Consider the following 21,913-nt stretch of genomic DNA (forward strand, 5'->3'; position numbering starts at 1 on the left):
ATATGCATGTTTCCCCCCCACCAATACATTATTAAAGTCCTGGACATTTCTGGAGCTTTTGCTTACAGCAGTCTCCAGGACCAGCCCAGAGTGAAAAACCACTGCTATTTGAAACTGGTCAGGTAATGTTACAGTGTTCAAATACTAAAGGGTATTATAATACTGCATCACCAGTGCTGGCAAAGGCAAGGTCTGACCATAGGCTGAAATGCAGAAACAAGAGCTTGTTTTATAAGCTAAATTTATTTTTCAAATTTGAAATGAAAAAAAAAATCTTTTAACAATTAAGTAGTTTTTTAATGTAAGGCGAGCATACTGCATCAGTCACAGATCACTTGACCATATATGGTCAAGTATATGACTCAACCTCTGCTTCCCCTTATAAAGATATGAATACAGTTTCCTCAGAATTGCACATTTTGAAAGTAAACAGTTTATAGGTACAAAACCACTCACCACCAAATTCAAGATACTTCCACCAACTCATGACAAAAAGGCAGCAAGTTCCAAGTAACCATCACTAGTAAATGATTCCACCACAGAAAAAAGATTAATTATTGCAAAGCAGTTCTGTCCTAAGCAAGGTACTTGAAGAATTAATGGCTTGCAGCTGCGGCTATACAGCTCCCTTCTGGTCAAAGGGAAAAGCAGCAGGCAATAGGAGTGGTATTGCATTTCTCACTTGAAAAGTGAGAAGCTGGGATGCAAGAGCAGACCACACAAATCATGTACTGGCCATCATGCTGAAGCATAATGGTGTGATGTAGTCAGGCAGTCAGCCTCAGCGATCTCACACACCAGTTTTGGGAGAAAAATCCCAATGTAGAGGATTCTGGCTAGGACAGAAAAAAAAAAACTGCTCAAATTTCACCAGCATTTGGCTTCCTACCTGAGAAGTTGCCCCCCCCCCCCCCCCCAATTCCGCTCTGCAGAATCGACTTAATATTCCAGACTTCACTCAACTTGCAATAGATGCTTTTCAGAATTTCTGAAGCATAAGTTAAACTTATTTCCACTGATTCATCTCAGATCTACTTTTCTTCCCTCCTCAATCTCTCTGGCATGCCTTTTGGCCTTTCAGTTCAAAAAAGGCTCTCTTGCTCCTTAAATGGGACCTTTCTAAATACCCCTATGCTTCCTTTCCTAGTACTGTCTCTTGAGAAATTAGCTTTCTCATGAAGCCCATTTTCCCACAGAATACAGGTTGCTGCAACCCAATGCTTTATCATGACACTTTTAAGACTTTCATCTTAAAAAAAAAATCCATCCAGGTTGCATTTGAAGTTTTCTGTTCATTGTAAACCTTCACTTATCTGTATTCAACTCCAACCAGAGTCCTGCTATCACACAGGTGAGGCAAATGGCAGAAAAGAGAGGCGTATCGAAAGATACAGGGTGTGGTGGTTTGACAGGAAATATGTTTTCTGGGATGCTGTGGTGAGGCTAATTGGTGCTTAGATTTTAATATTGGCACTTAATGTGGCCATTTAGGACATGGATCCGACTCTGAGAACACGGGGTTAAAAGCAGGGCTCTCCCCTGGGAGGGTCCTTTTGGGTTTCCAGGCGTGAAAGAGTTCGGGTCTCTGCCCTGGCCCAGCTGCTGGCTGGGCAGGGGGAGGGGAAAAGCCATGTGGCCAAGAGAGGTAGGCCTGAGCCCGGGGGTGGAAGGGTGGAAGACAGAGAGAGACACCGGGAGCCATCGGGCAGCCCCCCCTGAGAGACACAGAAAGAGAGAGAAAGAGAGAGAGAGCCAGTGCCTGAGACTGTAACCTTGAGACTGGATAAACATGGGCCTGTGCCGGCAGCACGGCTGGGAAGGAGAAGAAGGGGGGGTGCAGCCGGCCACTTGTAGGAGCTTTTAACCTCTTTTCAGTCAATGAAAACTTTACAGAACAATAACCTTTCCTAGAAGAAAGATAGAGTAGAAGATGAAGAAAGAAATGGGCAAGTGTGAGAGAGGTCTGGGCAAGTGAGAGATGTTGGAAGAATAGAGAAGAATCTTAGTGGGAAGAGATGATGGAGTGGCTTTTGCTGGACTCTTTTTGTATAGCCATGGACAGAACCATGTTCCTTGTGACACAGGGACTGCATTCTAGGGGGAGGCAATGCCTCAGGACCAAGAGGGTTCAGTGTTGGTGCTCCTCGGCCCCAGGGGATGAAAAATATGGAGGGAACAGATGTCCCAAAGTTGAGACTGTGCCGTTTTAGAGTGGAATGAAGCATCCTTAAAAGTCGACCCTAGAAGCAGCTCTGGTCCATGTTCAGTAGTGAGAGTGCTGGACATGAAAAGAAGTCACCATTGGCACAAGAAAGACTCCTTCTCCTCTTGATGAACTGAAGACTGAGTATTCTAAAAGGTAGTGCCGGACTGAGAGTTGATGATTTGAGGATGTACTGTATTGAGAATTTAGTGGAGAGGAAGAGGAGATGTGTTTGTGAAGTTTTCATTTTCCTTATGTGTTTCCTTTTTTTTTTTTCCTTTCCCTTGTAGTTTAGTTAATAATTTTTGTTTTCCTAAGTGAGAACCTGCTTTGCTTATTCCTGGTCACATCTCACAGCAGAAACCAGGGAGAGGGTATTCTCATAAGGGCACTGGCATTGTGCCAGTGTCAAACCATAACACAGGGCTAGAGCAATTCAAAGTGTAGACAAAATTCTCATAATTTACTGTATTCTTAACAGAAAAGGGAAGCTGGAAAGCAGCAGACTGTGGTCTTTTATTTGGCAGAACTCCAAATTAATCTAGATTAAGTGAAATGGAGAAGAGAGGATCATGGCATTTCCTAGGCACAATGCTATACAGTTTCTAATAAAATCTTCATAATTTATATCCCCTTTGCTTCTGAAACTTCCTGCTAACAAGACCCTGAAAATTCTATCCTGTTTGTACCCTCATAATTACACCCCTTTCTTCTAATCTACCATGCTGCTATTCTCAACCACATTGCATGGTAGTACATTGAGAAATATGGAATGGAGTGCTTTGGTTTAGCACTTCACTTTTTTTACGTGATTTTCCACTGCTTGCTCAGTGATGGTTTCATCTTCTTCAATACTTCTTTTAACCTTCTGGCCCACGAGGTCAAAGATGCATTCTGGAGGAAATCCCTTTGGCTCTCCCACCTTCACCGTCAGCATGTCAAGTGTCAATACTGCACCTTCAGGAATTGCTACTTTTGCTACTACCGACTTTCCCAGCTACAGGGAGGGGGAAAAAAACAATGTTGAAGTTAAATACATTGCTAGTTTAGTATAACATAAAAGGATAAAAAATGTTCTGCAGTTATTTTAAAACTTAGGTTGTGTAGAACTGCCTTCTCCATTACTTATTCCAAATGAAGATTAATTTAGCATGGTTACTCTCACTCTAACTAGGCTGCCAGGAACATGCGGATGTTTTCTGAAACTGGACAGTAGCTCACTGGAATTTTTCAAAATCACAATGGAGGGAATCTGATTAGAATGACAGGTATTTTAGTTTAGTGTAAAAGCAGTTAATATAAAATCATAGAGGTAATATTCCTATTACTATTGCCAAGTACCTGGCACTGGTGAGGCCACACCTCAAATCCCGTGTCCAGTTCTGGCCCCCTTACTACAAGAGGGACATTGAAATGCTGGAGTGAATCCAAAGAAGGGCCACAAAGCTGGTGAAAGGTCTGGAGCACAAGTCCTTTGAAAAGTGGCTGAGGGAGCTGGGGGGTGTTTAGCCTGGAGAAAAGGAAGCTCAGAGGGGGCCTTATCACTGTCTATAACTCCATGAAAGGAGGCTGTAGTCAGCTGAGTGGTCTCTTCTCCCAGGCAGCAAATGACAGAACAAGAGGAAATGGCCTCAAGCTGTGCCAGGGGAGTGTTAGACTAGATATTAGGAAAATTTTCTTCTCTAAAAGGGTGATCAAGCACTCAAACAGTCTACAACATGGAAGCAGTTGAGACATGATTCCTGGAGTTATTTAAAATGTGTAGACATGGCACTTAGGAACATAAATTAGTGGTTGGGCTTGGCAGTGTTAGGTTGGACTAAATGACCTCATGAGTCTTTTCCAACCTAAATGATTCCAGGCTGTTACTCAACTTAGGTAACCACTGGATGATAAACATATAACTCTATTATAATCAAAACTGCCAACATTATGCAGTGTGAAATTTTCTAAGTGCAGAGGCAGAAATGCTACTGCAATAAACAATTCACAACCTATTTTTCTGAATACAGACTTATTAGCTATAGGTCTAAATTAGTTGCAGGTTTACACAAACTAAAATCAAAAGTTACCTTTTCATTGCAAGCCATTTCACAGGGCAAGAGCTGTTTGATTGGAGAACCCATTGCTTTTTCCACAGTACGGATGGCTTTCACTAAGTCTGCCAGCTCATTTGGCTCCAGAGATGCTTGGTGGTCGCTTCCTTTCCATGTTTTGTCGAGAGTCACGTGGCGTTCCAGTACTTTAGCACCCATAGCAACAGCTGCCACTGAAATGGCTATGCCAGTTTCATGCCCCGAGTAGCCAATGGGGATATCAGGAAAAGCTGACTGATATGCCTTGAATCATGACAGAGTTGGTCTGAATTACCAAGGCAGCAGTTTCAAAAACAAAGCAAATTTAACAGTGATAACTGCAGTGGACAAATACTGTGCCATAAAACAAGCAGTTGGATATGCAGAGAATGCAACATTTTAAATTCAACAAGTTACACTGCATTATCAATCACCACATTCCAAATCTGACTAATATTATCAATACTGCCAAGAAAAAGGAAGCATGTTCTCTTCTACAACTTACATTTCTCCTTTTAATACACTTCTACTATTCAAGGTCTTCAAGGCCTCTATCAGCCTGAGTAACAGTAATAGTGGATTGGTTAAACTTAATCTGTATCCAAAACAGATTTCTTCAACATTTTTTAAAATCTGAAGCAACCTTTTAATCCAAGCACAGAGAACAGTCACCAAGTCCTAAAAGCACTTAAATGCAGCCATGTGTCATTCTATTAAAAATAATACATTATGTGTGCATAGATCTAAGGTAGTGCTTGAACACTGGCCAGTTTGGGAAAACTTTCTCACATCACTATTTGGCATATACAAGTAACATTTCAAATGAAGGAAACTATAGTAGGGTCGAATCAATTTTCTTCATGGCTCTAATAGTCACATGAAACTTTTTAAACAAAGTTTCTGGTCTAACTCCCTATTTAGAATTAAATTCTCACTTCATGCACCTTCTTAATGATAACAGTCTACATGATTTTTCTTAGCACTATAAAGCACAGGGTTAACCTGATAACCATGTCATGTTTTCCTCTGTTGAACTGTGAATACTCCAGCAATATCCTTTATCATATTCCTCAAAGATGAGTTCTGCTAAAAAAGGACCCGGTGGATCTTTTAACTTCAGTGTGAATTAGAGGAAGGTGACACATCCTGTAACTTCTCAGAAGCAAATTCCAGCACACCTTAAGACCTGGAAGTGTATCTCAGTAAAAGCACACAACCCTTCTCTGCCACCCTACCCACAGCACGCTCTGGGGGTTACTCACTGACCGATATAACACGGAGATTGACGTCCTCTGGCTGAAGCGGGTACGCGCTGGTGCACTGCAGGAAGCAGAAGTTTGGATTTATGGGCTTCACAATCTGGTAAACCTGATGCATTGTGCTCATCGACTGCATCCCACTGGAAATCACCATTGGGCGACCTAGCCATTAGAAAATATGCACAAGTTTTGTCCTATGTCAACAAGAAAGCTACCCAAGATTAAATTAAAGTAAATTAATTCAGTAAAACTAAAAAAGAACTCTGGGTAAAACTTTTTTTTCAAAGTCTGAAATATAAAGAAACTTCAGATTTTCTTCCCAAAAATCAACTGGAGGAAAAATGTAATAACTGAGCTACTGAGAAATTGTGATGTTCACCAAGATGGCTCAAAGAAAATGCTTACCTTTCTTTGCAGTCTTTTCCAAATATGGAAAATTATTTGTATCTCCTGATCCTACTTTGAAAAATGGAACATCCAGTTCATGTAGAAATTCCACAGCCATCTACAAGGAAAAGAAATAATGTTTTAACACCATTTCAGCTGGAGCAAGGGATCAAGAACTACTGTGCTTGGAAATAAACAACTGTTTGACACAACAAACCCAAAGCTTAATTAAACAGGTGGGTTTTATACAGAATTATACACAAAAAACACTGCTCCTGAAGTAGTGTTTGCTATCTTGACAATATTAGTTTCTGATTTCCCTCCAGGTGGAGTATAATTACGATGCCTTCTTTCATGCTTCTGTTTTAGTGCAAAGTTTTGACTGGGATCACTGTCTCAAGGCAGTCTCTGGTCTCACCAGCTCTACAGTCTGCTGCTTAGTACAAGCAAGCAGAGCTCCATCTCAGCTTGCAGATGAACCTGTGTATCACAACATTCTTGCTTTTTTCTCTCTTTTTTTTAAACACTACCAGAGAGAGCAACTACCTGCAAATGGAAGTCTGCCTGTTGAAGAAGAAATGTGATACAAGCATGCACAGAGTTTTCCTGCCACACGTGTCTTGCAGATCAGAAAGATTAAGCTACAGAGTGTTTAAAACTACAGATAGTAGAACAGATTCATCATACTGAAAACTTGTATGGGCATATTAAATAAGCACCAGGAAAAAAATCCAAAAGTGCCCAAAAAGGGAAATTCAAAATTAGTTTCCTTTTAGGAAAGATACTAGACAATAAAATATTCCAAAGCAAAGACTATAAAACTGTTTATTTAAATGCTAATTATACTCTGCCTTTCTCTAAAAATATGCCCAACAATTCAAGAATTATTAGAGGCTTCTTGAAAATGGGTAAGTAAGTGGCCTTTTAAAAATTAGTACTTTATTGGAAGAAAATTTAAATTCCAAATCTCTCACAGGCAAGAGGTATTTAAATCCTTCATTCACCTCTGGGAAAAATAATGAAACAGTTACCTTTGCCTCTTGTCAACCACCCACAAACACTTTTAATTTCTTCAGCTCTTTTCTTGTTGCAGTTACATTTACTTAATGCCAGAGAAAGAATGCTAATGTCCACAAAGATAATAACACCTTATTCAGTCTAATTTTGCTACCATCAGTATGATGGAGATTAAATTTCTTGTACCTGCCATGTATAACATCTCTGTTCACTATTTAATATAGTTTATTCAGATGTATTGTGCATAAAGACAATGAGTAATCTATATTAAAAAGACACAGATCTTATCTCAGGAGATGGCAAAAAATTAAATATGACAGGTAGACCTTGCATCTAAGGCCACTCTTCATTAGGTAAATATCTCTTGAAAATTAGCAGCTCTTCTTTAAGAGATTCAAAAACCAGGAAGTAATTTCAAATAACAAAAATGACATCAAAGGGAGTGGTTCAATGAGATCCTGGTTTGTCTCCAGCACACACCAGAACAGAATAAATAAAAAAGTTATTCAAAGGCTTTTTTATTTATTTCACACATCACTTAAATAATTTCCTCATATAGTTAAACACACAATTTAACCTCTTTGATGTATCTGGACCTCCGGAGATTATGTTAAATTTACAGAAGTTAATGCATTCTTAAAGAGTTTTTATGTCAATTTATGAAATATTTTAAGTTCCAAACCCCTGTCTTACAGAAATGCCACCAGAAATATTAGGGTGTAATGTAATTACTGCTCAAAAAGAAGGCACAAACATGTATCACTTCTGGTAATTAGCTGATAAAGAGCACAGCAGAATAAAAGAGGGATCCGAGCAGCAGAAAGTGATCTTAGTTGCTGCCTATAAAAGGTGTTCTGTGTTGTACTACAGCCTTTGGAAACCAGAGGTTTCAACATCAAAGAAGGAATGTGCGGGTTTTCTTCTCCCCAAAGGCACGTGGGTTTTTTAAGATTCCAGATACAGAAGTCTGAGATTCCTGTGTTCTCCTTTCTTAAAGGAATGCATGTTGTTCAGCAGGTCTTCTAGACGTGAAGAGAGCAATAAAAGAAACACCACCACACTCTCTTTTCACAGATCTATTTCTGAATCCATGGCACTGAGTTATTGCCATATACACACAGCATATTTGTCTATCATCAGATGAAGAGAGAGACAAATTGTAAGAAATAACACTCATGTATCAGGAATTGTCTCTGATTGCAAGAGTGAGACACTGAATAGATTGCCTTAAAACATTAAGTAAATCACTTCCTTGTCCTATCCTGGGTATGTCTACTTCCAGAAAGCCAGGGACATGGTTCTGCTGGCCATATGCAAGAGTGGCTAGTTTACTTCTGGTACTTCTTTCCATTTGGTTCTCTGTCTTTTCTAGGCCACAAAGAAAAATAAATCTGTAATCTCTCATCTATACTGAAGTTCAAGTGTTACCTGACCTTTACAGCTTACACATATGAACTGTATGTTGCATTTGTTAATACTGTCACTACCATTATTCTGAGGCAAATGACACGCAACAGCTACAAGCATACATGTCTAAGGGGGAACAGCAGCAGGAGTTTCATGGAGTTGTGAAGCTGGTGACTGACTGTTCAAGAGCCCACTGGCAAAAATCAGTAAATGATTCAGCAGTAACAGGACAAGGTGTGAGCCACTCCATGAGATTAGTAAAAGAAATAGGGGCATAAGACTCCTACTGCTTAGAAACACCACAAGGGTCTAGTAAACAACAAGGAGGGTGGAAAAAAAGAGGGAAATAATGGGGATTAGATCAAGAAAACAATCTGGTTTAAATATAGAAAGAAGTTTGATATGCTTGAAACCAACATACCAGACGACACTGGAGAGCAGTCTGATTGCCATCTTGATCTACACTCTCAAAGCCTCAATTGTTTATGAAGGTCGAAATGAAGCCTTGTCCCTAATACTAATTACTCTGAAAAATATCTCAACATGTGGCAAGTCTTCCAAAATATTCAGCCAACCATTATAGGAACACAGGTGAACTGGCAAATTACTCTAGGTGTCTCAGTTAAGAAATTGATTTTCTGTATATTCTTTTTCTGTAAAAACTATCACACCTAAGTAATACCCAACAGACACAACAGCCAGACTCCCCTTGTCATTCCAGTATGGCTTACATACCTCATCCATGCCAGAAGCTGTGAAGAAAATGCCAATCTCCTCTGCATACTTCTTTAGCTCTCTATATTGGTCATGACTGAACTCCAAGTGGCGCTTGTGTTCCCCATAAGTCTTTCCCCAGGAGTGTTTAGAGGTGTAGGGCCTTTCTAAGGCTTTCTTGTTGAATTTGTACTCCAGTTCACTCTTCTGGAACTTAGCACAGTCTGCTCCGCAGTCCTGCAAAACAAGCTGGTGCACACTGAGTGGAACTGCAAGTGAACCTGCACTCACAGAAATAGTAATGAACACAGAGTGACTGTGGACCTACACGCGTGTGAACCCTTTTATTTCAGAGTCCTGATACACTCAGTAGAGCAGCAGTTCAGAGAAACCATATTAAACCTACAAAACTACTTAGTTATGCATGTTGCTTATTCAAAGAGTTGACTTCTGTGGTGTTTTTACCAGATCAGCTGTCACTGATAATGTTACATTAAAAAAGGACACAGGATTCTATGGAACAAGGAGTATGAATCTGAAATTCATAGCATCATCAAAGCTGGAAGAAACTTTTAAGATCATCCAGTCCAACCATCCACCCAGCATCACCACAGTTATCCCTAGATCACGTCACCAGCACCAGACACTCTTGAACACCTCTAGGAATAATAATACATTTGAAGGAATAATAATTCATATGAAGTCACACAGTAAAGACAAATCCTCATTAGACTGGTCTCCACTTTCAGCCCAGTCACATAACTGAATACACCATGTCCTGAGCTGTGATGATGTGTGGTTTTCTATCTAATGGATATAACATCAAATTTGAAAGCAGTTTGACTGTCTTACTGGATGACACAAGCTTTACTGCAATAAAGCCCTGATGTCAACCAAGTCAAACTGGAGGTTCATTAGAGATGGTTCAGCAGCTTAATGGTTCAGATACTTCCTAAATTCCCCGTAAGCTCATGCCCCAGCTGCGGGGCTGCAGCCATAACAAAAGATCACAGATGAATTAGTTGGAAAAGACCTCTGAGATCATCGAGTCCTTGAGGTGACTGAGCTCCACCTTGTCAAACAGACCATGGCACCAAGTGCCACGTCCAGTCTTTCCTTAAACACCTCCACGAACAGCGACTCCGCTACCTCCCTGGGCAGCCCGCTGCGATGTCTGTTCGGCCTCTCCGTGAAGAAATTCTTCCTGATGGCCAGCCTTAACCTCTGTGGCACAGCTTGAGGCCACGTCCTCTCATCCTGTCACTAGCAGCCTGGCAGAAGAGGCCGAGCCCCACCTGGCCACACTCTCCTCTCAGGAAGTTGTAAAGAGTGATCATATCACCCCTGAGCCTCCTTTTCTCCAGGCTGAAGAACCACAGCTTCCTCAGCCGCTCCTCACTGGACAAGCACTCGAGACCCTTCATCAAAGTCAAATGCAAGGGTCTCCCTGCAGACAATCTGTGTCTGGAATAAACCCAGGCCGCGGCCCGGCGCCCTCCCTCACCCGCCTCCCCCCCTCGCACCTTGACCATGCGGATCATGCGCTTGGCGATGTCCAGGTCGCCCTGGTGGTTCTGCCCGATCTCGGCGATGATGAAGCAGGGCTGGTCGCCGCCGACGCGCCGCCCGGGGCACAACTCGAACTCGCGAGCCATGGCGAGATGGCGACAGCCCCACGGCTCGCCCGCGACTGCGCCGCCGCTCCCGGCGCCGCCGCGCCTCTTTCCATCCGCACCAATGGGAGCCGCCATTCCCGGTCCGGCCGCGCCTTCTCCCAGCCGCACCAATGGGCGCCGCCATTCCCGGTCCGGCCGCGCCTTCTCCCAGCCGCACCAATGGGCGCCGCCATTCCCGGTCCGGCCGCGCCTTCTCCCGGGCGCAGCAAGCGGCGCCGCCGGTGGGCGCGGACTCTCTTCCCCAGGGCCGGCAGGGGGCGCCGCAGCACCGCGCCCTCAGCGCTTCCCTCAGGGACACGGGCACTGCCGCCACGGCAGCGGCTTCCCGGGAAGCACGCACCAGCTGGGTGCTTCACCCAAGAGACCTTTAAAATCTTCCAGGGATGGTGACTCCACCACCTCCCGGGAAACATATTCCAGTGCCTGACTACCCTGAGAGTGACAAATTTTTTTTCTAATACCTAATCTGAATCTCCCGTGTCTCAGATCAAGGCCATTTCCTCTTGTCCTCTCAGTGCAGGCCCGGCAGACCACACCGACCCCCACCTCACTGCACCCTCCTTTCAGGAGCGGTAGAGACTTGGTTCAGACAAAACTTTCCATGATATATGGAAATAAATGGTAAAATGTGACGCAATAGCTAAGGCCACTTCTGAGATTATTTTACTCCAAAATCGTTCTCTGACTAACATGCAGATACACTTGTGACATTCTAGGCCTATCTGTTAGGTTTTTAATAGAACTGAAAATCAATAATTTTGATTGTTATGATTTTATGGTACGTGTCTGGTGTTTGTTTGCTTTATCTGGTTTGTTTTGTCTTGGTGAGTGACATGAAGCGGAGTTGCGTCCCATTGACGCACAATGTTAGTACCACAGTTACAGCACAGTAGTTCTCTTTGCCATTATTGATTGTTCCCCAAGGAGAACTGCATCCTTCTGACAGACTGCAGTGACTGATCAAACACAACCAGCAGGCTCTAAGCTGTACACTACTACATGAGAGATAGCCTAAGAAATTGCCTCAGTTTAAAATCAGGAATGATGAGTGATGAGTGATACACTGCAATGTGCCAGCGGCTCTTGAAAAGGATGTTGTCTTTTACAAAGAATTGACTTTTGTAAATTATGATGAGAAGACTGTATAAATACAATTTTTTTCTCTTTGTGTAACCAAGATTTGCAGCATATAGAATGTTTGTATCTGTATAAAACCAGCCAGTTCTCTAGAAACAGGTCAGTTGCCTGAGGCTGTCTCATACATGAGAAAGTTTCCTGACAACAGAACTCACACTAACAATTTCTACTGGTCAATTACTTTGACTACAGTCACAGGTGGATACAAATGCAGCTGTAGCTTTCTTAGGGGTCCTGAATGACTGTTACAGAAAGAGATCTGAGTCAAATAGAGTCCCTATGAAAAAGGGACTGTATTTGACTCAGATCTCTTGCATTTGTGCATTGGGTTATACATACTTAATGTTTTTATGAAAATTTTCCAGAGAAAAAAATAGAAGGTTGAAACTATACTGCAGGTATATATATAATACTGATGTACCCCATATGGGCTAAAACAGTATAATTTCAGGAATTACATGGAGTTGAAAGCCATACCATAGTCTATTGAACTTTAGGATACTAAAAATTAATGATTTATGAAAACACCTGATACTCAATATTGGCTATGCAAAACAATTTGTGAATGTAACTTTAATACTGCATACATACAAACACTGAGAATAATTATAATGAAGTTTACCCCAAAAGTTTGCTGATTGAAAAAGCAGCTCCTTAAGTGTTTCTTAATTGTAGTGTCTGAAGCAGGCCTCTAATGCTGCTGTGTTTCACTGAATTTTAGTTTACACTGTAATATACCACCTACCCCATGAGACATTTCTCCAACTAAACTACATGGCTTGAGGCCAAAAGTTTGTTCTTGTAGTTCCTTAGGTACTCTAGGTTCTTCCTGCATTAACATTTACCACCACCTCCACAGCACAGACACACCCTTCTTTCCTGGGGCAAGTTTCTTGTTCAGTCATCAGGTAAAGAAGCAGGAAAAAAAATGCCTCCAGAACATAAATAATTAACTTCTGGAATAATTCAGCAATGACATCATAACATTTTGCATGTTACAGCCTAAAAATAACAGAAGGTTCAGTCTCTGTGCTTTTATTTATTCAGCATTAAAGCAGTAGAATGGAACATAAGATGACATGCAGTGATAAATATATATAAAAATATTTTTAATGAAAAGCACTAAAGTAAGAACTAATACAGAAACAAATAATAATAGTACAGAAACCGTGAACCATTCCAATCCAGGCAGTCTTACACTTCCTAACACTTCCTAATAAATGTCTGGCTGCAATAATTCTAACTTTGTATTCTGTGAAACTGTGTTCCTGTGTGGTGTCTAAAGCCCTGGTTCTGTTGCAGGTTTGTCTTTTATTTCAGTGGGAGAGCCAACTCACACTGAGGATTTGATGGATGTATTTGCAGACAATAATGAGAAGCACACAGAGAATACAATAGAATACTTCCAGCTGGAAGGGACCTACAGTGATTGTTTAGTGCAATTGCTTGACCATTTCATGGCTTGTCAGTTGATGGTTGTCACACTGATAGTTATCACACTAGGCAAACTGAATTTACATGCAGTAATGCTTTATTCAGGAATTGCAGAGTTTGAGACAACAAGTGCATGTAGTTTGTGTACTCAGACACATACTTCTATACAGCCCTAGCACTTGACTGGCATGATAAAATATATTTGAAGAGCCTTGGTCCTTGAAACAGATGTGCTTGCACCTTTGATATAGTTTTTAGGAAGAAAATTCCATGATAATCCAGCGATGACAACCATTTGCAAGCAGCAATTCCTTTCAAATATCAAGATCTAGTACATTTCAAAAAAGCTTGACTGTCAGTGAATTTTAATTCTCTGGTCTCCTTTTCCTTGGATGATACATTCTCCAATTTTGGGGTGTTAACTTCCCATGGCCACATAATCTATTTGTCTTATTCATAAACAGTGCATAAAGTACATGCACTTGTTGTTTGATTGCTTCCTCCTTGTTATGTCTAAAGAAGTGTTCTCAGCACTTAAGATTATAATCGTCTGGAACCAGAAGCTGACTGCCAGTGAGATGTTTATAGTCTTGTGGCCTCTGTTTTTAGCCTGTGCACATATTTTCAAGGTCTCTGGTATTATCCCACACTTAAATTCTACATCATAACAAAAGACACTTGATACCCAATTTCAGTTTGTACTGAATAAATTCATTCAAACTAATAACAAATCTAACAGCCCACCAGTTCTTATAGCCTTGCAATGCTAGCATTAATTTTCTTACTAGCAATGACAGTATAATTTTTTTATTGGGCCATCCAGGGCATAGGTGACAGGCAGTACATCTCCTTGTGGTGACAGCAAGAATTTGATTTCTGCAGATTTTCTTTATTTCAGCCTGACATTTGAATTTTAGTTTCCACACAAGTTCCAACAAGCTAAAAAGACCGGCATGTTTCCCTTTTGCTCTGACCAGCTTTCTTATGCAACTTTGAGAACAGCCCTGTGTACTGTGAATGCGTCCAGATGTGCTAATGGTTTAGCAAATTACAGTAATGGATTGACTTGTCCTTTCACCAGATCTTGTGGAGTTTAAGTAATTTGACACAACTTCCACAGGAAGAAGTGAGAGATGGAGACTGCATACAATATTTGAGCGGGGTGGCTGGGATGATGTGAATGAGACAGCTCTTACTGACAGTGATTAAGGGCTACAGAGGCAGGAGGGGATTCAGAAGGGAAAAGATATAAGGAGAAACTAAGGAAGACTGACAGAATAAAGTGATACTGGCTGATACTGGGCCAGTGGATTGCTGAGAATGCTGTGAAGCCCAAAAATCTGAGGAGTATAGGAGGCTGGACTGAAAGCTGGGAGACAGGGGAACTTGAAGGATACTGGTTTCATTAGAAATACTGCTGAGGGGACTGAGTCATGAAAATCAGAGCCTATCCCTAGTGCTGTGAGTAATATGAGACAAATGGGGCTATAAATAAGGGGTCTGCATGAGAAGGCGGCAGATGATGTTAAACATCATCTTTTTTCCCCTAAAAAATCACAACTAAAGGACTATGATCCATTAGAACATATTCAAAATTGGTAAAGATTTAGAATTTAGTTAGAGGCCTACCTAGAGTATATTTTCTCCCTCCTTCTGCACAACTGTCTTCTCTCCTTCAGTTATTTCTTGGGCCAAAGGGGATGCACTGGCTTGCAATTTTTGTCTTCACAAGATACATGATCAGGGCTATGACATAAAGCACATGTTTAAGGTTATACAACCCTCAAATGATAGAGGCTGCTAGTTTTAAGATTTTTCAGTCATCATTTTTGCCTCTTTCAGCATACTTAGTGAACAGTCATTAAAATACCCCCCTCAAGAGCAATCTTGCCCTAGACTGTACCAGATGTACTGGAGGTGACTCTCCTAGTCTATATATCCTGTGTTTATGAGACAGCACGGAAACATTGACCAAAGCTTTAGGGAAGAGAAAGCTGGTCCCTAAATCAACCAGTTCTGATTCACTGTTTTTGCTATCAAATTGCTGGATGATACTGGGTTAATCACTAAAATAAGCTTTTCATATCCAATTGTCAAACTGAATTCTTATAGATGGCTTATCCAAGGCATTTCTGTTTAGTTTACAGATCTGTTGAATTCTTACAGCTACAATTCAGTATGAGAAATGTGCTGAACTAACACAATACCTATATAAAATACCTGGTCTTTGGCATCTCTGAATTGACATTTGGAATAAGGACGCCATCCAGTCTAATCTGGTTGTATTTCAGTTCTACTCTGCAGGAGCAGAGGAGAGAGGAGAGTACACTCTCTGTACATTGAGGGCAGAGAGGGAGAGGACTAATACTCTCACTTTTCTGAGAGGTGTGTAAATGTAAATTATTACTTTAAGAAGCCTCTGTGTGATTGAAAAAGGCATAATGACAGAAATAATACATCTGTTGTCAGAGGAACAGTTGAAAAGTGTGTGATGCAGAAACCCGTGACACGCAAAACACTGAGAATAAACAGACTGTTTGTTTGTCAGCTTAGCTCGGGGCTGTCAGTCCTGCCTCAGTGGTGCTGTAGGAGTGCCAGTCTACATCTCAGCTTCTGGCCTGCCTGCATGACATCGCTCATCATTGACCTGCTCATCACTAAAGTCTGTGGGCTGAGATCATAGCCAAACCCACTCTCAGCTGGTTTGTACATGTTAGTCACAAGTCCCCTCTTCAAGAGGCACATCTTGCATCTGGATCCAGTTGATTTCCTCCAGCAGATCAGAGCCCAGCTTTGCTGTTGCAAGGAGATGGATCTCTAACACTTCCAAGTATTAGAAAGGAAACTAAACTCTGACTGGAAAAATAAGCATTCACATAGGTGCTACTGCCTTGATTACCCAGGGAAAAAAAGTCAAGGTAATGCATTTTGTGATAAGGCAGCTGAATGGGTGCTTTCTATGTGTTCAGAATGTAGATTACTTTGACACTTAAACAGGGGAAAGTGGTGCAATACCTCACCTTCTGTATGGAGTTCAGTCATAAACCTGTTGCTGTTTTAGGAGGGAAATGAGAAGATTCGGGCAGATCCAAGAGCTTCAAAAGAGCTTCAAAAGCTCTTGGCAACCCAATTTTCCATACACTCAAACTCCCTTTCAAAGTTCTTCTAAAATTTAATTAAAAAGTTAAAAATCCCCTCTGTCAGAATGGCTTTTCCCTTCTACCAGAGCTTTCTTAATTTCCTTACCTTGCAACAGTCTGCAATAAATTGTGACTTCTACTCAGTATGTGTTTCAACAATCCCTGTATTTCAAGTGTCTGTCATTTATTTAAGGTTCAATTAAATCATTAAAAACAAACAAGCAAACAAACAAACAAAACCAAAACCCCACACACACTGAAAAGCAGTTTACAGCAGAAATAGAATTAAAGAGTTACCTTTATTTATACTTCTTTGCATGAGTTGTTTTTTTGCAGCTAGGTTCTTCTCAGCATTTTGTGACCTGTGTTGGGTTTGGGCAAGTTAAAAAACTCATTCTGCATCTCATGGAATGCTTTTGTGTCTGTAAATCAAATCCAGAAAAGGCCACTACTTCATTGTTTCTAACGAAGCCAACAGGACTGTAATACATGAAAGAAGTGGTAGATTATTTGCTAATATTTAAATTAGTTTTACTACCTTAGGAATTGCAGAAGTTCCACATTCAGAGGTGATACTAAAATATTAAGACAATGTATTATGAAGTAGCCTTGTGAATCCAAACTGTAGAACAAAAATGCAATACAGATTGTCCAGAAAACTTGACTGGAAACTAATTTACTCAATACATTTTCAAATATACTACTGAAGTAAAATTTTTCACTGAATACTTCTGATGGTAGGGGGATTTACAATTCCTGCGGTAAATTAAATAGGTCTCTTTAGTTATGTCAGAGAAGGTGAGAGTGAGATTAAAGGACAGAAAGATGCTTATTGCCTACACACTTGCAATCAGTTTGGTCAGACAGGCTAGGAAGCTATCATCTGTGGAAAATGAATTTTTCTCTCAGGACAGTTCTGTCAGGTAGGCTGACAAGTCTTCCTTTGCATGTAAGAACTTCACATGCAGCACATTCTAAAACAACAAGAAACTGTGAAGTCAAATGACATGTCATTGCTTTGTGGAATCAGAGATTCTGTTTCATCTTTCACTAGTGAGGAATTCAAAATGTTTTTCTGTGAACTTGTTCTTTAAGATATGAATAGTAATTGCCCTTATTCAGGCCTAAGGAATCCTCCTAACTAGCATTTCAAAGATGATTGAGTGGCCTCACAATGCCATCAATCATCTTTTTTGTTGGCGTGGATGCCAGACAAGAGTAGATTAAGCAAATTTACTAAGGCAGGAATTTGAGGCTTCTTGCAGGCTTCAGCAGTTCTACATGGTAAGTGGGCTGTTTTTGTTTTTGATGTGATTTTTTTTTGTTTGTTTGTTTGTTTTTGGTAATAAGCCTTTATCCTGAGAAGGAGAATCAATGGCCTGGCTTGAAAATGTGCTCCAGAAATACCTGCAAATAGGTACTTTTTTCTTCTGCCCCTACATTGGGCTTTTTCATCCTGACAATTAATGAGTTTTGTATGAAGAACTAAACAGAACCCTTCAAGCACATTCTTCCTTATTTCATACACCTCTCAGAACACCACAAAAATGTTGACTTCACCATCTTTCTGGAAATGCAACATGCTATAACAGTTTTTCCTGTGCATTTCCTCTGGCTCCTTTTAGCAAAGCCGATGCTCTTAAGAAAACAAATGGTAAGGCATCAAAAACCTAGTTCCAGTTTTTCTTTTGTTTCTGAGGAAGTGATGATCCATGGGGAGCCACAGACTACCATTTCAACTATCAGAAAGACACCTTTCTCTACACTGGATTTGTATGCACCTAAATCAAACTCTCCACCTTGGATTATGAGTAAATTTGGAGCACCTTCTTAGGTCTCTTGAAACAAAACAATCCTAACCTTCAAGAATCTTGGGACTCTGTACCAGACAAATAGGCTGAACCAGAGAAAATGTCTGGAGCTAAGAAACTTTCCCTGGGTGGAGAGGGACCAGTTAAGGTAGCACATAAACAAATAGGCCTTACATACTCCACCAATGACAAAGCTGACAGATGTCTTTGGGAGTCCACCCTTGATAGTCTTTGAAAGGCCATGGCAACTGGGGGTGTCCCTCAAGACTGGAAGAGAGGAAGTGTCACACCTATCTTCCAGAAAGTCGAAAAAGAACATCAGCAATGCAACAACAAGCCAACCAGCTTCACGTGAGCCCCTGGAAAGATGACAGAGCAACTAATACTGGATACCATTTTCAGTCTCAGGAAGGACAAAAGTCATCAGAAGTAGTCACCATGCACATATGGAGGGAAAGTTATGCTTAACCAACTTGATAAACTTCCACAGAGAGTTGCCTTGCCTGCTGCATGAATGGAGAGCAATGAGACATTGTTTACCTTGGCTGTAATAGGGTTTTAATGCTGTCTTTCACAATGTTCTAACAAGACAAGCTGGCAAAGTGTGGGATAAATAAATGGATAGTGAGGTGAATTGAAGATTATCTGAACAATCAGGTCCAGAGGTTGTGATATATAGCACAAAATCAAGCTGAAAGCAAGTTCACTAGCATTATACTTCAGGGCATGATAGTGGGGCCAGTACTGTTGAGGTTCTTCATTAACAACCTGGATGGTGGAGCAGAGTGCTTTTACAGCAAGTTCACGTATTATACAAAACCAGGAGGAGTGACTGTTACATCAGAGGGACTGAGAGGGACCTTGGTAGGCTGGAGAATTGGGCAGAGGGGAATCTCATAGAGCTCAAGAATGAGAGATGCGAAGTCTTACACTGGGAGAAGAATGATTCCAGCCATCGGTACATTCTGGGGACTGGAGTATAGCTTGGCAATGAAGGGCCTTGGGGTCTTTGGGAACAAGAAGCTTATCATCTACCAGCAATATGCCCTTACAATAAAAAAGGCCAACAGCATCCTGGGCTGCACAAGGAAGAGCACTGCTAGCATGTAAAAGAAAGTGATCCTTCCTCTGCATTCAGCACATTTGGAATGCTGAATCCAGTTTTGAGCCCACAGAACAAGAAAGACATGGACATACTGGAGTGAATCCAGGGCAAGACAACAAAGACTATTAAAGGACTGTAGTACTTTTGTGTTAAGGAGAGGCCCACTATATCCATACAAGACTTTGCCTTCCTGGTATTGCTCACTCTATAATTCATAATCATATAATTTCAAGTATCTTGACCCTGTATTTGCAAACCATCCTCTTTATAGTAGTCTTGTCATATTACTTACTTACTTACTACTGTTCTGCTCTGGCAGTCTAACTGTCCACTCTGCTCATCTTTGTGCAGCTCTCTGCTTCCCTTAGGTTGGGAACCATGCCTATTCTCTGCTTACTCAGATTCTGTTTGAATACCATGCACAGCTGTGATGATTAGATACAGCTGTCAGAGCAACAAAAAAGCAGCATAGTTTTTATTAGTTTTTACGTGTTTATTAGTTGTAGGTATGTTCCTTATTTTACTGACTACTGGCTGTTCCTTGGAAAGTAGCTATGCCTCTTATCTTGGGATGTTTGTGTTTAACAGTGTGGACACTACCAGCAGTGTTTCTTTGTGCCCCCATCTAATTAAATTCTCATGGCAGCAAATCAGCTTGATAAACTGAAAGCAGTGTGTCTTGCTGTGGCACTGGAGATCTTGTAGCAGAGAACCTGTTTGTCAATATACATGTGAAGTAAGGGTGGGCCACTTTATCCTCTTGCCTTGCAGGTGACTTGAGACACTCATGAAAAAAACTGCCTTTCTTCTGGGGATGAGAACTACATATATTTAAAGACTGGCTTCTCTTGCACATTGTAGCAATAAACATGTCTCCAGTTTGATTGTCTGAATAGGAGAATTGCTCTGTGGTCATCCTAGGTAGTCAGTGGGCAGATGGCTTATTTAAGCTGCTACTATCAATATGTGTTATAGACCCTGGCTTGGCTTTAAATCCAGCCCCATCAAAACAAGGTGAACAGCTGCAGCATGACTCTGTAGTGCAGATGGGCTTGAGCTGAATGGCAGTGACGTGTACAAATATTTTCCTTGTGGGCTTTAGTCTTCATAAACCCATTTAGTAGAACTGTTAATTGTAGCTTTAAGTGCCCAAGTCAGTGTATGTGTGGTGACCTTTAAAAATCTGCTTTGAGGGAGCTTCCAGATTGATGTGAAGTGATGTGCAGGGTAGTTGCTGTGGAGCAGATTGATGCTGGTAGCTTTATGTGCCTCTCAAACCAGTTCTTTTTGGTTTTTGTACCTTGCAAAGGAGTGGTAATCTGACCCCAAGTAGGCACCATCTTTCTGGTACAGGAGTCTAGTTATACAATATGAGGTTCTCATAAGTTAAAAGCTGGGAGGTTTTTCTAACTTCTGCCTATGGCTTGAAAGTCGCTAGTCATCAGCAGTTTGAGGGAACCTCTTAACTGGTTTCAATGGAACTGGACCAAGTCCTAGTCATTGTGTTCTCTCACCAACTGCGGGCTCTTGTGCAGGGCACTTCTAGTTAGAAAGATTTCCTGAGAAGTGATTCATGTCCAGATGTCAGCTGTGCAATGCCTTTCTCATTTGCATACTTACAGAGTATTGTAAGGGCTTCCATTTATTTTTTTTTTCTCTTGAAACCTCTGTTCTACTAATTATTTATTTTCTTAAATAAAAAACATTGTGAAAGAGTCAGAGAAATCCCACTATTGTGGGATTGCAATGCCTTTCTGTTGCAATGCCTTTCTTAATGTTGGAAGTGCTGAGTTGCAAACCCATATTTTCATAAATGCTCAAAAACATATTTTTAAACTACTTCTAAACAAAATCTCAGTACATATAGAAACTAGAATTAAATTTTTTCCTCTTTCAAAAAATGGAGAGAAACGGTACAATCCTGACACTCCTTTGTAGTCTATTTGCCTTTTCATAATTCCATAAGGGTTTATTCATCTAATATTTCTGTAATAAACTCTTCTCCCCAGTGTGACACATCAACAAACCACGATGGATGAATAACAAAGGGTATGCTACTCTTATGCTTTGTACTACTCTCTAAGGAGTAACACCTGCCTTTAGAAAAGGAGATATCCTGACTTCTTATGCAGGGTAAGAAAGCAGGAAAGTAATAATAGCTTTGTCAGTGCAAGAACACTTCATAGTGCATCTGAATGATAGATGACATACAAATTTTTGAATTCATCATCAAAACAGATCTAATGGCTCACTGTATATTCCCTTGCATCTAAAGCAATAACATTCAGTTACTCATTTCAATAGAACACAGAAAATAATTTTCTTGGGCTATTTGAAAAATTGCAATTCTGCTTATATTTCAAATTCCTTAATCCCTATTCTGCAATTTTTAGACAAGCAAGTAACCGGATTTGCTTTTCATTTTAAATCACAATGTCCTACTTGTGTTTGTGCCATCAGAAATCCCCCAGAGGGCTAAGAGGCAGTGGTAAAGCAAAAGAGGAAATAGCTGGACAGTCATTCAGTAGTCATAGTTAAAGGGAAGCAG

General features: G+C 40.8%; 1 protein-coding gene across 1 annotated transcript; it reads right to left on the bottom strand.

Moving 5' to 3' along the window:
* Positions 1–224: 224 nt before the first annotated feature.
* On the bottom strand, positions 225–10,776 carry NANS (N-acetylneuraminate synthase). Its single transcript, XM_054652063.2, has 6 exons — positions 10,586–10,776; positions 9,084–9,299; positions 5,943–6,042; positions 5,545–5,699; positions 4,276–4,542; positions 225–3,200 (listed from the first exon to the last, which is right to left on the bottom strand). The coding sequence occupies exons 1-6, from the start codon at positions 10,715–10,717 to the stop codon at positions 2,991–2,993; spliced, it is 1,080 nt and encodes a 359-aa protein (XP_054508038.1). The 5' UTR covers positions 10,718–10,776; the 3' UTR covers positions 225–2,990.
* Between the last annotated feature and the right edge of the window lie 11,137 nt (positions 10,777–21,913).

The sequence above is a fragment of the Agelaius phoeniceus genome, chromosome Z (assembly GCF_051311805.1).
Source record: "Agelaius phoeniceus isolate bAgePho1 chromosome Z, bAgePho1.hap1, whole genome shotgun sequence".
In the NCBI taxonomy this organism is placed as follows: domain Eukaryota; kingdom Metazoa; phylum Chordata; class Aves; order Passeriformes; family Icteridae; genus Agelaius; species Agelaius phoeniceus.

What these genes read in the sequence shown, in the direction of transcription:
- NANS (XM_054652063.2), bottom strand. Translation starts at nt 10,717, where the DNA reads ATGGCTCGCGAGTTCGAGTTGTGCCCCGGGCGGCGCGTCGGCGGCGAC. An exon ending in GGAAAAGACTGCAAAGAAAG is followed by an intron (nt 5,700 to 5,942) that starts GTAAGCATTTTC and finishes TCTAATGGCTAG; the next exon opens with GTCGCCCAATGGTGATTTCC. An exon ending in AAATGGCTTGCAATGAAAAG is followed by an intron (nt 3,201 to 4,275) that starts GTAACTTTTGAT and finishes CCCTCCCTGTAG; the next exon opens with CTGGGAAAGTCGGTAGTAGC.